General features: G+C 46.4%; 1 protein-coding gene across 1 annotated transcript in view; it reads left to right on the plus strand.

Annotated features, from left to right (window-relative positions):
• Positions 1 to 14,882, plus strand: part of LOC141975424 (complement C3-like) — an 87,402-nt gene that overhangs the window by 12,832 nt on the left and 59,688 nt on the right. Inside the window, 11 exon segments of the mRNA XM_074935791.1 lie at positions 288 to 450; positions 1,115 to 1,185; positions 2,202 to 2,296; positions 3,505 to 3,587; positions 3,748 to 3,838; positions 4,334 to 4,436; positions 4,532 to 4,652; positions 7,353 to 7,468; positions 11,941 to 12,087; positions 12,812 to 13,024; positions 14,259 to 14,453. Coding sequence (XP_074791892.1) covers positions 288 to 450; positions 1,115 to 1,185; positions 2,202 to 2,296; positions 3,505 to 3,587; positions 3,748 to 3,838; positions 4,334 to 4,436; positions 4,532 to 4,652; positions 7,353 to 7,468; positions 11,941 to 12,087; positions 12,812 to 13,024; positions 14,259 to 14,453 — 1,398 coding nt within the window.

Consider the following 14,882-nt stretch of genomic DNA (forward strand, 5'->3'; position numbering starts at 1 on the left):
CAGTTAAGCACTGGTATAAATTGCCTTGGGAGGTTGTGGAATCTCCATCACTGGGGATTTTTAAGAGCAGGTTGGACAAACCCTGTCAGGGATGGTCTAGATAACAATTAGTCCTGCCTTGAGTGCAGGGGACTGGACTAGATGACCTCCCAAGGTCCCTTTCAGTTCTATGATTCTGTGATTTTATAACTGAAGCGTCAACACTGCAAAGGTCTTTTGCATAGAGCATCCCTTGTGGTGATGAGTAAAAGCAGGAGGAACTTATCCACGCTCTTCTTCTCATGCAGGTCCCCACCAAAAACATAACAAAAGATTACAAACAAAACCAGTATGTGGTGGTCCAGGCTAAGTTCCCTCAGCAAACCCTGGAGAAAGTGGTTCTGGTCCATTTCCACAGTGGATACATCTTTATCCAGACGGATAAAACCATCTATACACCTGGGTCTACAGGTACTGCCTTCCCCTGGTTTCTTCTAATGGGAAGGGATGGGAGCTGCTGATGTCATGCCATATCTACAGCAGGGCTGCAGGGTCCATCCTGTGCATATGGCTTTGCTTGTTTGGTTGAAGATGGAGGACAGTTGGAGCAGAGACTCTGCCATCACCAATTTGTAATATTTCACCCTTCACCATCGTCCTAACTGGGATGTCCCATTGAGTGTTAGATACCAAAAGACTGGGTGGGCCAGGGGATTGAGAATGGGCAATGGAACTTTTCAAATCTCAGTGACTGGTTCTGCTCCATCTTGTATTGAGATACATGCCCCCATCTGACAGTCGTCCCAAAGCCTGTGTGAAATAGGGGCTGCTAATCCCAGCTCATTCAGAACAGGACAGGTCCCTGCAATGACAAAGCCCTCCCACCTGGTACTTAGGGACAGGGGAGAAAAGCAAGACAACGCCCTAAAGAAAAAAGCCATGGAGATCTCCAACTTTAGAAAGAGGCTATTGTGAAACAACCCCGATGAGGGCTGATGGCTCAGATCCTCCATGGAGTTAGGCACCGAACTCCCGTTGGTTTCAATCGGACTTAGACACCTAAGTAGCTTTGAGAATCTGGGCCAAGGTGTTTATCAGTTAACGATGTCCCTCTCTTCTCTCTTTATTTTCTCAGTCCTCTACCGGATCTTCACCGTGGGTCACAGAATGGAACCGGTGTCTAAGAGAGTGATCGTGGACTTTGAGGTGAGGTCGCTGTTCTGAGTGAGCCCATGGGGGGATAGGTGGGTTTAGCCACTTGTCTGGGTAACGCGCAGCAATTTAATGTGTCTGAGGAGGCTGCATGCAACCCCTGCCTGTAGCAGCAACATGGTACGGCCGGGAGAAAAGCAAATGATTGTCTGAGGTCCTTCCTTGCAAACCTCTGGTGTGCAAATTCTCCTCCTATCATGAGGGAGGTTACGAAGTTTGCAGGGGCAGCAGCCAGGCAGCTCTCGCGGGAAGTCCCATGGTTCTGCAATGGTGTTAACCCTTGAGGAAAGTTGCATGGAGTTCTTCGGGAAGAGCCAAGCAGGTGATTGTCTGGGAAGGCTGAAGACAAGGAGCCACTGCAAGGAGCCCTTTGAAGGACGTGTAAAGTGGTGGCAGGAACAGGGATTAGAGCTCCAGGCGTTAGTCCTCTTAAGGCCCTTTCCTCTGGGCTTTATGATCCATAATATAAAGTAACTCAGCTGCAAAACCCTGGGCAATAATTCCCAGGGGGTTCCCTCACCTCAGCCAGCTGGGAGGGGAGAAAACACGCCTGTCCCTTCAGTTCCTCTTTGGCTCAGTTTCCCCTTTCTTTGACACTCTGCCCTGAGCAGCAGCATAACCAGCTGGGGCCTTGAGATGGGGAGCAGCTGTGGTTGGCAGAGTGACCCAGCCCTTTGGGCAGCTCCAAGGTTTGCAGAAAGCTCAGGGTTAAGCCTGGCATCTGCAAGATTCTGCCGTGGAGGCGTTTCAGTCTTCCGAGCTGCTTCCTTGAGTTCTTTGGTGGCCTCGCTGAGCTATCTCAGAAGGTCAGGAGAGATTTGTCGGTTTTTCCAGGGTCTCTGGCTTGTTAAGAAATTCAAACCAATCAGTGGAATCCAGATTGTTACATGCTATTGTTGGAAGTATGGAGAACAGTCCAGTGGCCCAGGAATGTAAATGTGGCAGATGATGCTGTTAAGAGCAATTGACAGCATTTTTCTCCCTAAACTCTTAACTTGTTTACTTTTCAGACCCCTGAGTCCATTATTGTCAAGCAGATTCCCATCTCCGCCCCCTTGAAATCAGGCATCTTCTCCCTGAACCACAACTTGCCGGAGATTGTCAGGTAGATTGGCCTGATGTTACTATGCCTGGACGGAGCAGAGCTTTGCAGGAGTTGGGCAGAGAAGCAGAAGAGATGATGTGGAGCTAGTTACTGTGTGTGGCCCATCAGCTAGATCATCTCCTACAGGCATTTCCAAGTGACGTGGAGAAAACAAACTCTCCTGCCACATACCCAGTCTTGGCATAATTTGATTTGTATTTCTTATCGTTTCGATGGATAATCATGTTTATTTGTAAGCCTTTTTTTTCAGTTTCAATCACTTCAAATGCTCAATTGTGCAAAATTAAATTATGGGTTTTTATCTTCCCCCATTCTGAGTTTTAGCAATTTAAATTTCACAGGTGGGGGAAAACATGGGGGCCAGACCACAGTGGTGGGGTCTGATAATAATTATTTAATGACAGTAGACACTGAGATTCAAAAAAGTGAAAGATTTATAGCCATTAAAACACAAATTGTCAACATCGTATGTCCAAATACACCAAGTATAAAGCCTTAAATCAAACTGTAGTAAGTTCTCATGCCGCGTTTTTCTTGCTTTGCCTATCTGTAAATTTCGATATTATCGATGGAAATGTGTTTTTGTTGGTATGCATGTGCACAGTGAAATCAATGACACATATCGATAAAAAAGTCTACACAGTCACCAGAATGAAGCTGCACTGACTTCCTTGCCATTACTCCTGATTTATTCCAGAGTATGTGAAGGCAGGATCGGGCCCTATTGGCCTGTTTTTCAAAAGTGCTGAGCACCCAACCTCCCATTCAGTGGGATTTATGAATGTTCAACTACTCTGAAAATTATGTCAGTGAGCTGGTAAGTGAGGGGCCTGATTTTGGTATGGATCGGAGTTTCCTTAAGTTTGGGGGTGTTTGGATTTAGGGTTTTGGTCCATGCAGACTGTAGAAACAAGTGCTGGCCACAAAGTTTAGATCAAAACTTCCCAAACCTTGCTGGCCAAAGGTTGAGGGGATTGTGGATCAAATGTTTTGTTCCAAGTACCTACCTCTAGTTCTGGTTCATGAAATCATCAAGGTGCAGAAAAAAATATCTTGTATGAGATTCCCTGTGGTTCCCTCAAGACGGCTTGAGTTCCACGTATGGCTCAGATTTAGCTTATGGGGCAGATAAACAAGTGAGCCAGGTGGGCCTTGCGAAATGTGCGTGTTAAGTGCATTCAGTGTTCCCTCTTATTTCCTTCCTCCAGTCTGGGAACCTGGAAGATCACGGCCAGGTATGAAGACTCCCCTCAGCAGACCTTCAGTGCGCAATTTGATGTTAAGGAGTACGGTAAGAATCCAGCACCCACTGGGCCCAGGCTCAGGGAGTGGGCCTGTCTCTACTCTCCTGACACCATCTTGGAGCAGACTCTCCATTCGGCTAGGCTTTGCTGGCAACCCACCCTCTCCTACAAGCTCAACGTTCTCCTCTTCCCCTCTCGTTTCTCCAGTGTTGCCGAGTTTCGAAGTCATATTGGAGCCGGCTGAGAAGTTTTTATACATCGATGGCATTGAAGACTTCAGGGTTTCTATCACTGCGAGGTGGGTCTGTGAGCAGGTGGAAGGTATCAGCTGACGGGGGTAGCAAGCACAGGTTTTAGTGCAGAAAAAAACCTAAGTCTTGCATCACTTTGGGAATGTTTTCCACTAAATTTTTTTTTTTCCCATGAAGAGTCTCCATTTTCCATGAGAAATTCTGATTTCTTTTTTCATCCAAAAACCCAATGTTCAAAAATGGAGAAAAAAAAATTGGCTGAAAACCTTGTGATTCAGAAATGCTGGCGCGGTGCTTCATGGGGGTTGCCATTCAGGTGCTTCATTCTTCTGTTCTTCACCATGGGCTGGGCTTGCTAGCTGGACTTAAACTCCCATCATGCACCATAGCCATGATGGTCCACTTCTCCTTACCATGGTGGATCATGGGAGATATAGACCGACCAAGGAGCTGGGCCTATAGAGGAGAATGGTGGCATAGGGCCATAATATTCAGCGATAGGTTTCCTTGTGGCTTCTCTTGCCCATCCTTATCTCCTCCAGGTATCTATATGGGAAAGAACTAGATGGCACTGCCTTTATCCTCTTTGGGGTGAAGATGGATGATGAGAAGAGGAGTATCCCGCAGTCTCTCAAGAGAATCTTGGTAATTCGTGTTCTTGGCTGGAGGGCGGGGGGAGGGATTCACGCCTCCTGGGAAACCCTGTGGGTGAGGTCATGAAACTCTCTCTCCCTTTCTAGATAGAAGGCGGAGACGGGGAAGCAACGCTGACGAGACAGATGCTGCAGGCTCGGTTTGCCAATCTGCATGAACTGGTTGGCCATTCGCTCTACATCTCTGTCACCGTTTTGACAGAATCTGGTGAGCATCAGCAATAAGTGCAAAGCCAAGTGCTTTATTCACGGGGTGTTCCAAAGTGGTGCCAAGTGCAGTTCAAGGTGTTGATTTAGATGTATAAAGTCCTATCTACTTAGGGTTCTGCAGATCTTAAAGGCTGCAGGCCAGATTCTTATCTCATTCGCTCTGGGGTAAAACTGGTGTGATGGGTTGCTCCCCCCTCCGGGGTGCCACCTGATGTATTGGGGTACCACTGAGCCTGGCTTTTCCACCAGCCTGGGCTCCCTTACGCTATCCTGATGAGCCAGGCCCTCTCAAGTCTCCTCCAGCACACACACAGGAAGGGACATGCTGCAGGAAGACAAGACACTGAAATCAGCTGCATAGGAAGGCTTCAGCTAAGGAATTTCCCAGCACTCACGTGCACCCCCCTTCTGGCATGTAAACCCAAAATTGTACTGTCTTGCACTGCACAGACAACTGTACAGCATAAGCTCATGAAATCCGCCCCCTCTCTCAATGTGGAGGATGATATGCACAGCTTTTTGCTCCCCAGTTATGAATTCCACAAACTGGTTTTAGAGAAAACAAAAACAAGTTTATTAACTGCAAAAGATTTTAAGTGGTTATAAGGGATAGGAAACAGATCAAAACAGATTACCCAGCAAACAAAACAAAAACGCAATATAAGCTCAGATACTAAAGAAACTGGTTACAAGCACTAATTTCTCACCCTAAATGTGGTTTTAGGCAGATTGCAGAGTTTCTTGAAGGCAAGCTGCTCTTGCTTGCAGCTTAAAACTCCAAGTATTTCTTTTACAGGCTAGACACCCTCCGTCTAGCCTGGTCAGTCCTTTCTTCCCAGATCAGTCTTAGATGTTTACAGCAGTCATCTTGGGCAAAGCTTCAGTGAAGAACCGACCCTGATTATCGCACTTCCCTGCCTTAAATAGGTTTTACATACGGTGGGAATCCTTTGTCTTCCAGTGTGATTCCCACCCCCGGATAGTGGAAAAGGACACATTTTATTATGGAGTCTAGTATCAGGTGACTTAATCACATGACCCTGCAGCCATAACTCACACAAAGGAAGTCCATTTGCAGCATCCCAGGAAGATGGGAGATTACCCTCTTCAAAGTCCTATTGTTCTCCCTAACAGTCTATTGACTTGTATCCAGCTAGCCAGCCAGATTGATTGCATTTTGTCTGGTGGGTATTCTCCGGGTACAAAAACTTTTGTAGTACAGATGTAGGGTCAATATTCCTAACTTAAGATACAAAAATGATACGTGCATACAAATGGGATAATCATATTCAGTAAATCACAACCGTTCCAATGATATCTCACAAGTCCCATCTTGCATAAAACACATCTTAGTTATGCTATAATCATATAATAACAATATTTCTCTGAAGGATATGGGGTGTAATGTCACACCTGGAATAACTCCAGATTTACACCAGCGAAAGTAGCTTGAAACTGTTGCACCTTTGTTTTCTGTGCATTGCACCTTTCCATTTCTAAGAGTTCTGGGTCAGCTCTTAGGGATAGTCTAGGCATACTTACTCCTGCCTCAGTGCATGGGATGGACTAGATGGCTTCTTGCAGTCCCTTCCAGCTCTACATAGCTCTGGTCTCTTAACTTTCCCTGCAGAGGGAGCAGCCATTCTGTTCCGAGCAGCTGTAGCTTGTTACAGAGGAAACTAGTAGCTGAAAGCCTGTGCTGTTGCACGGGTGTGGCAATTGGGCCAAGTAATCCAAACAACCAATGAAATTACTGCATGCAAATTAGTTGTAGAGTAAAGGTGGTGATTGGTTGGTTGAGTTGTGTCTGATATCACAATGGTCTAGGGCTCTTGGCATGCCACATGCCTTACTGGAGTTGTACACCAGGCTTGTAACGTCAGAATGGCTGGGGACTTAAAAATTGGCTGGTAACAGACTGCAAATCCCAGTGATAATTGAACCTGGTGATATTGTAACTAAGAAGAGCCCTTCTCTTGCTTATATAGCTGCTTCCATCACTTCACACAGACGCAACAGACGTTCTAGGCTTCAGAGTGGTACAACCTCAGAGTGACAGTCCTGGAATCTTATTATATAGAGACACAAACACTTGCTCTCTCTCTCCCAGGACTTTGTTTTTGTTCTTTCTTGTTGCTTCTTTAAAAGCTAAAATAAGTCGTTTTAGCATGAAAGGGGCTGATTCTGTTTTCACTGCTGCAGTGCCACTGACTATAGGGGAGTTATTCCTGATTTATACTGGTGTGAGAACAGAATCAGGCTCAACGGCCTGCAGTAATGTCAACCACAAACATGCAAAATTCACAAGTCAGTCCCCCAGCTCCCAAAATCACGAGATCATATTAAAAATCATGAGGTTTTTTTTAAATAGTAAACTTTGGTTGCTTTTTCTTTCCCTTCTGGCTTTTGAGGCGTTAGATCGCACTTGGGACATGCTTTCAAGCTTTTCTCTGCAACCAGAAGAAACGTATTTCTTCTTTTAAATGACAGCTGAGATTCTCATGCCATATGGTGATTCTAGCAGCTGGGGCTTGAAGACAAGGAATTAAAACAGGAGACTCATGATAAAATCACAAGAATCAGCGGCACTGAATCAATATCTGACCATGGCCTCTTCCTTGTGTTTTACCCTGGACCTTAAGGACAAAATTTGTATTCCCTAGCTCAGTTTTAATTGACCCATGGCTTCTCTCTGCAGGCAGCGACATGGTGGAAGCGGAGAGCACCGGAATTAACATTGTGACATCTCCCTATCAGATCCACTTCACAAAAACACCCAAGTATTTCAAGCCGGGGATGCCCTTTGAACTCATGGTAATATCTCTTCTAGATCATGCTCACTGTTGCCTGAGGTGTATAAAGAGGAGAGAACTATGGGTACTAGGGTGATGAGGGGGGTATAAGAACTTAGAATAGAACAGAAACAAAGGGCCACATTCCAATCTCAGTTACACCAACCTAATTCCAGTGTGACTCCACTAAATGCAATGGAATCACTCTAGATTTACACTGGCCTAACAAGTGCAGAGTCTGGCCCAAAAGCTGACAGCAAATACAAGGTGTGAAATGAGAAGAGGAGTATTTCTGGCACCTTAGAGACTAACCAATTTATTTGAGCATAAGCTTTCGTGAGCTACAGCTCACTTCATCGGATGCATAAAGTGGAAAGTACAGTGATGAGATTTTATATATACACACACAGACCATGAAAAAAACCATGAAAAAATATACATTGTAAGGAGAGGGAGGGAGGGATAGCTCAGTGGTTTGAGCATTGGTCTGCTAAACCCAGGGTTGTGAGTTCAATCCTTGAAGGGGCCATTTAGGGATCTGGGGCAAACATTGGGGACTGGTCCTGCTTTGAGCAGGGGGTTGGACTAGATGACCTCCTGAGGTCCCTTCCAACTCTGATATTCTATGATTCTATGAGAGTGATCACTTAAGATGAGCTATTACCAGCAGGATAGTGGGGTGGGGGAGAGAAAAAACCTGTCCACTATGGATGTAGAAGCCCTCTACACTAACATTCCACACAAAGATGGACTACAAGCCATCAGGAACACTATCCCCAATAATGTCACGGCAAACCTGGTGGCTGAACTTTGTGACTTTGTCCTCACCCATAACTATTTCACATTTGGGGACAATGTATACCTTCAAATCAGTGGCACTGCTATGGGTACCCGCATGGCCCCACAGTATGCCAACATTTTTATGAATGACTTAGAACAACGCTTCCTCAGCTCTCGTCCCCTAATGCCCCTACTCTACTTGCGCTATATTGATGACATCTTCATCATCTGGACCAATGGAAAAGAAGCCCTTGAGGAATTCCACCATGATTTCAACAATTTCCATCCCACCATCAACCTCAGCCTGGACCAGTCCACATAAGAGATCCATTTCCTGGACACTACAGTGCTAATAAGCAATGGTCACATAAACACCACCCTATACCGGAAACTTACTGACCGCTATTCCTACCTACATGCCTCCAGCTTTCACCCAGACCACACCACACGATCCATTGTCTACAGCCAAGCTCTACGATACAACCGCATTTGCTCCAACCCCTCAGGCAGAGACAAACACCTACAAGATCTCTATCACGCATTCTTACAACTACAATACCCACCTGCTGAAGTAAAGAAACAGATTGACAGAGCCAGAAGATTACCCAGAAGTCACCTATTACAGGACAGGCCCAACAAAGAAAATAACAGAACGCCACTAGCCATCACCTTCAGCCCCCAACTAAAACCTCTCCAACGCATTATCAAGCATCTACAACCTATCTTGAAGGATGACCCATCACTCTCACAAATGGGAGACAGGCCAGTCCTTGCCTACAGACAGCCCCCCAACCTGAAGCAAATACTCACCAGCAACCACACACCACACAACACAACCACTAACCCAGGAACCTATCCTTGCAACAAAGCCCGTTGCCAACTGTGCCGACATATCTATTCAGGGACACCATCACAGGGCCTAATCCCATCAGCCACACTATCAGAGGCTCGTTCACCTGCACATCTACCAATGTGATATATGCCATCATGTGCCAGCAATGCTCCTCTGCCATGTACATTGGTCAAACTGGACAGTCTCTACGTAAAAGAATAAATGGACACAAGTCAGACGTCAAGAATTATAACATTCATAAACCAGTCGGAGAACACTTCAATCTCTCTGGTCACTCGATTTCTGATCTCAAAGTGAGTATCCTTCAACAAAAAAACTTCGAAAACAGACTCCAATGAGAGACTGCTGAATTGGAATTAATTTGCAAATTGGATACAATTAACTTAGGCTTGAATAGAGACTGGGAGTGGCTGAGTCATTATACTAAGTGAAACTATTTCCCCTTGTTTATTCCTCCTCCCCCGCCCCCCGCCCGATATGTGCTGGAAATGGCCCACCTTGATTATCACTTCAAAAGGTTTTCTCTCCCCCCACCCCACTCTCCTGCTGGTAATAGCTCATCTTAAGTGATCACTCTCCTTACAATGTATATTTTTTCATGGTTTTTTTCATGGTCTGGGTGTATATATAAAATCTCATCACTGTACTTTCCACTTTATGCATCCGATGAAGTGAGCTGTAGCTCATGAAAGCTTATGCTCAAATAAATTGGTTAGCCTCTAAGGTGCCACAAGTCCTCCTGTTCTTTTTGCAAATACAGACTAACACGGCTGCTACTCTGAAAGGTGTGAAATGGCACCTAGCTACAGGTTTGGCCCAAAATGTGCCCTGGGGTCACTCGTGTACTGTGGGATAATATTCCCTGGACTGTGTGTTAATTGCTGGCACTTCAGGGTTTTCTGACTATAGAGGGGAATTGAGCACAGGTGAGGAGTTCCAAAGAGCGGGGGCATTTGCAGAAATAGGGGGCAGAGGGACCATTGTGGATAGGAGGATGAGGGGGAATTTAAAAATTGGCACTGACAGAATGATTCTTCTCCCAGCGAGTTAGGCTGCATTACAGGGGGAGAAATATTATGCTCCTAAAATTCTGAACCAATCAGCATCAGTCCTCTTGTCCACAGAGAATATGGTTTTACGGTCCCACACTCCTCTGAAGCTGAAGAGTTTGTGAAGGGAATTTAGTATTTTTCTGTCAGCAGGCACTTAAGACTATACATTAGCTGAACCTTAAGATCCAGGCAAGTAGCTGTCCGTTTTTCTTGTGTGCATGGGGGTAATTGAATTGCACCGGCTCTCTGAATGCTTAGGGCTAACGTGGGTGCTCACATTTTATACAGTGTAGAACTCTGGGGCTGGAAAGATCTTAGGTCCAGAGGTGCTGAGTTTCTGATTTCCCAGGGGGTGCTCCACCCCTGCTCCATCCCAGACCTTGCCCCCACTCCACTCCTTCCCCCAAGACCCACGCCGCATCTTCCTGCCCCCACTCTGCCCTGCCTTCTCCTCCCCCTGCCCCCCAGCACCTCCTGCCCACTGCTGAACTGATCCTCGGCAGGCGGGAGGTGCTGGGAGGGAGGGGGAGGAGCTGATCGGTGGGGCCAGCAAGTGTGAAAAATCGGGAAGGGGGTGGGGGGTAATAGGGGCCTATATAAGACAAAACCCCAAATATTCGGACTGTCCCTATAAAATCAGGACTTCTGGTCACCCTAGGCTATGTTTGTAGCAACAGCGTAATAGATTTAAACCTTTAAAGTATCTTGGCTTTTGCAAGGCCATTGATCTCTGCAGTCTTCAGGGTTTTCAGAACCAGGTCCAGTCAACACTCAAAGGGTATGTCTCGACTGCAGTCACAGGGTGGGACTGGAGCTCTAGCTGACATCGCTGAACTAGCTTCCATCACCCTGTGACCGTGTAACACCGATGACCAGGGTCTGCCGGGGCCAGGATCGAACCTGGGGCCTCCGGAGCTAAATGCATGAGCCGCTACTGCGTGAGCTAAAAGCCACATGGCACTTAGCTAAGGCTGTAGTAGACTCATTAATCTCTAAGTGGTCTAGGTGCCACTAGAGGGGGACAGAGCACCACAGCCAGCAGGCATGGCGTGCATACAACTGCAGCCTAGACATGCCCTAAGTCACAGTGTGAAAACTTTAATTAACCTCAGAGTTGAAGATATTTGTAAATAACTGGACATGACAGATGTTAGCGCAACAAATATGTCTCCCTGCTCCCTTAGTTAAAGAGCATCCATAGATTCAAGCAATATTTGGAAGCCTTGACTAACTGGCCTGACTCCTCCAATGAACTCTACTCCCATCCACTTCCTCTGTGTTAATTGCCACTTGAGAAATAATTGGCTATCTCCAATCTTGGCTCAGAAGCCTTTTGCCTCATTCGCTCAAAAAGCAGAATATTTGTTGGCAGTGATCGTGTTTTGGTTCGATTGGCAGTTGCCTTATTTGCCTGGGGCCAAAACAAGAAAAGACTAGCATGAAATTAATTTCCTCTCTGGCCTACATGAATTAATTTATTCTTAATTTTTGTATATTGTTTTGTTGGGTGTTATAAAAGCGTAAACTGATTTTAGGAGAAGGGTTGAAGTTGTGGTTTTTATATTTTTTTATGTTTGTACTTTTTAAAATGTGTATGCATTTTGTGGTGTGATACAGCAGATCATTAAGGCCCCATTCCTGAAAGTTATTTAGGTGCTTAATTCCCATTGAAATCCACGGAAGTTAGGCACCTAAATACCTTTGAAGCTATGGACCTGAGATGCCGTACATGCGATTTGATTTGAAGTTAGGATGCAGGGAGCGCTGCACCCCTTATTCGACGCATCCCTTTTTGATTGTGCCCCTCAGGTCTACGTCACAAACCCCGATGGCTCCCCAGCCCCTCGTGTCCAAGTACAGGCCGAAGGATTCCAGTCGGCTGGGTCGACCTAGGGAGATGGAACTGCCAAGCTGATTATAAACATGCCTGGGGATAAGCAGCAGGTTCCCATCACGGTGAGTAACCTTCTACCACTGAGGCTGGGCTAAGTACTATATGTACTATATGCACCAGAGGGAAATGCCCTGTTGGCGGCATTCACTCCCCTCTCATGCACTGAGCAGGAGGATAACTGAACTCTGTGCATTCCATCTGCACCTGGGGTCAGTTTCCTGTATGCCATTAGATTTTGGAGATGCTCCAATCACCATGTAACCAATACTCTATTGTGGGGCCAGAAGAGATCCCAGAAAACATTGACATGGGCATAAAGAGGTCCCGATTAGTCCCCTTGCCACCCACCATGCAGCAAAGGAGGCCTGTAGACAGCTCATGGCTCCTTAGTGTGAAGACCCTGTGAGGTGACACCAGGCTCAAGCTATAAAGCCCAAGAGAACACTGGAGCTATCTGTGTCCAGCCGCTTCAGGAGAGAGTCCTTCTTCATATTCATCTTGCAAGGGGCAAGACAGTTTCCTCTGTTCAGAGACATGTTCTCTTACAGTCCAGAAATCTGGAGTCCCAGCAGGACTGCGCTGAAGCAACGGGCCAATTAAAAGTGGCATTTGGCGTTTCTCTGAGGTGTCATGCCTAGAATGGCTGTTAGCAGCAGAATCCACCAACAATGGCATCTCAGGGGAGCTTCCTTTGCTATTGCTCACAGCGTGACCCAGCGTGAGAGGCTATAGACCCTAAGCTCACTCCCAGATTCAACTAAGATTTTATCTCCACCTCCCCTGCAGGTAAAAACTGCCCATCCCAACCTCCCAGCAAACCGCCAGGCTTCTAAGTCCATGGTGGCTGAAGCCTATCAGTCCCAAGCACAGTCTAAAAACTATCTCCATCTGGCGGTGACGGCTTCTGAGCTCAAACCTGGAGACACCTTACCTGTGAATTTCCACCTGAAGAGCAACAAGCTAGCTGTTCTGAATCAGATCCACTATTTCACCTACATAGTAAGTGCTGTGTCCCTGGGTACTGGGATCTCCTGGAACTTAGGCATCATCTGAGTTTCCACCTGTCCTTTAATATTCCCACTGCATGTAAGGAGAACCTGTAGCAGAGAATTCTTCCCAGTCAGGCAGTATATTGATTGTGTGTGTAGCAGAGTGTGGCAGGGCCCCCTTGGCTTCTGCTAGATTCACAAAGTCACTCTGAGACCCTGGGTTTAGTAACCACTGGTGCACTTTATTCTCAGGTTTGTTCTCACCACCATTTCACCATGTACAAGTAACCCTTCACCGTCTGCAGGCAGGAGGGAGGAGAAGCTACTTCCCTGCTTTCATTCCCTGCCTTTTTCCTTTTCTTCTGCTCTCCCCTGGCTTCCTTCCCCTGAGGCTTTTGTGCAGCCACAGGCTAATTAGGTAGCAGCTGTCTCCGCCTCTCCAATTAGGGCCAGGTTACCTCCAGCCCACTCTAATTTGTTCCCCTAAACAGAAGCGGGCGTGACAGAGGGCTGAAGCTGCAACCCTTTGCCCAGCACCCTGTCACAGTGTGAATGAAATAAAGTCAGTCATGGGGACAACCTCTTATCCACTTCTGGTTACTGACTCCGGGCCCTGTGATAATCAATAAAGCCGACTTCCTCCAGGAGCTGGAGATAGAACCCAGGAGTCCTAACAACCACCCCTCTGCACTCGCTACTAAACCATACTTCCTCTTGGATCTGCAGATGGAACCAGGAGTCCTGACTCCTCCCCATGTACTCACTAGAGCATATTTCCTCTTAAAGCTGGGGATGGAACCCAGGAGTCCCAGGTCTCAGTTCCCTGCTCTAAACACTAGATTTCACGGCTACTTTTTCAATGCAGAGTAGTAGGTCCACTCTGTTGCTTTTAGCTGGACAAATCAAATAATAAAGTTTCCATATAGCATGGATATGAAGTGTAGTTGGTGAGTGGGATGGGGGAAAGGAGGGGTGGTCTCTGTTGGTGAAACAAACAATATTCAGATTTGGGAATCAGATTTGTTGAATATTAGCACCACTGCCTCTACAGCCTATTCCTGCAACACATGGATTTTAGCTTATTTTCCTCTCTCCGCTCAGATGTAAAAGCCCATTTGAAAAGTTGCAAGTGACCATCTCTTAGTAGTAGAAAACAGGTAGATGGGAAGATTCATGGAATCTGAATGACCCATTGTGTTAACCTTGTGTCCTTTAAAAATCCACATCTCATGTTTCCCTGTTAGATCCTGAATAAAGGGAAGATCATTCATGTAGGGAGACAGGCCAGGCAGCAGGGACAAAATCTGGTGACCATGTCCCTGCCCATCACTCCAGACCTCATCCCTTCATTCCGCATCGTGGCTTACTACCAAGTAGGAAATTCAGAGATTGTAGCAGACTCGGTCTGGCTGGACATCAAGGACACTTGCATGGGAACGGTAGGTTGATATTCAAGTTGGCCTTCCACGTGTTAATTCCTATGAAGGTGTCATTATGAGGGACTTTTTCCTAGCCTGAAAGTGCTGACTGACTCTCAAAAGGGACTCTAAAAATGACACCGTGGGGCTTCTCATTGACTGTCTCCCAGCAAATTCTAGATCAGATTTGACCAGTTTACATGTACAAAGAAGTTCCCCAGCCCCCACAAGCCACTGCTGTCAACCCACTCTAGGATCTGGGAGTCAAGCTATGGTTCCTTCTAGCTCAGCAATAAAGACTCCGTGGATTGAAGTGGATGGAGCTGTACTGACTTGCGCCAGCTGAGTATCTGGCTTTGTATCTGCACCATAATTAGCCATTTTGCTGATGATGTGGCAGTCAGAATTGATTCCAGCTCCGTCTCCCAGGGCTGGGCTGGTTCTTCAGCA

The sequence above is a fragment of the Natator depressus genome, chromosome 20 (genome assembly GCF_965152275.1).
Source record: "Natator depressus isolate rNatDep1 chromosome 20, rNatDep2.hap1, whole genome shotgun sequence".
In the NCBI taxonomy this organism is placed as follows: Eukaryota; Metazoa; Chordata; order Testudines; family Cheloniidae; genus Natator; species Natator depressus.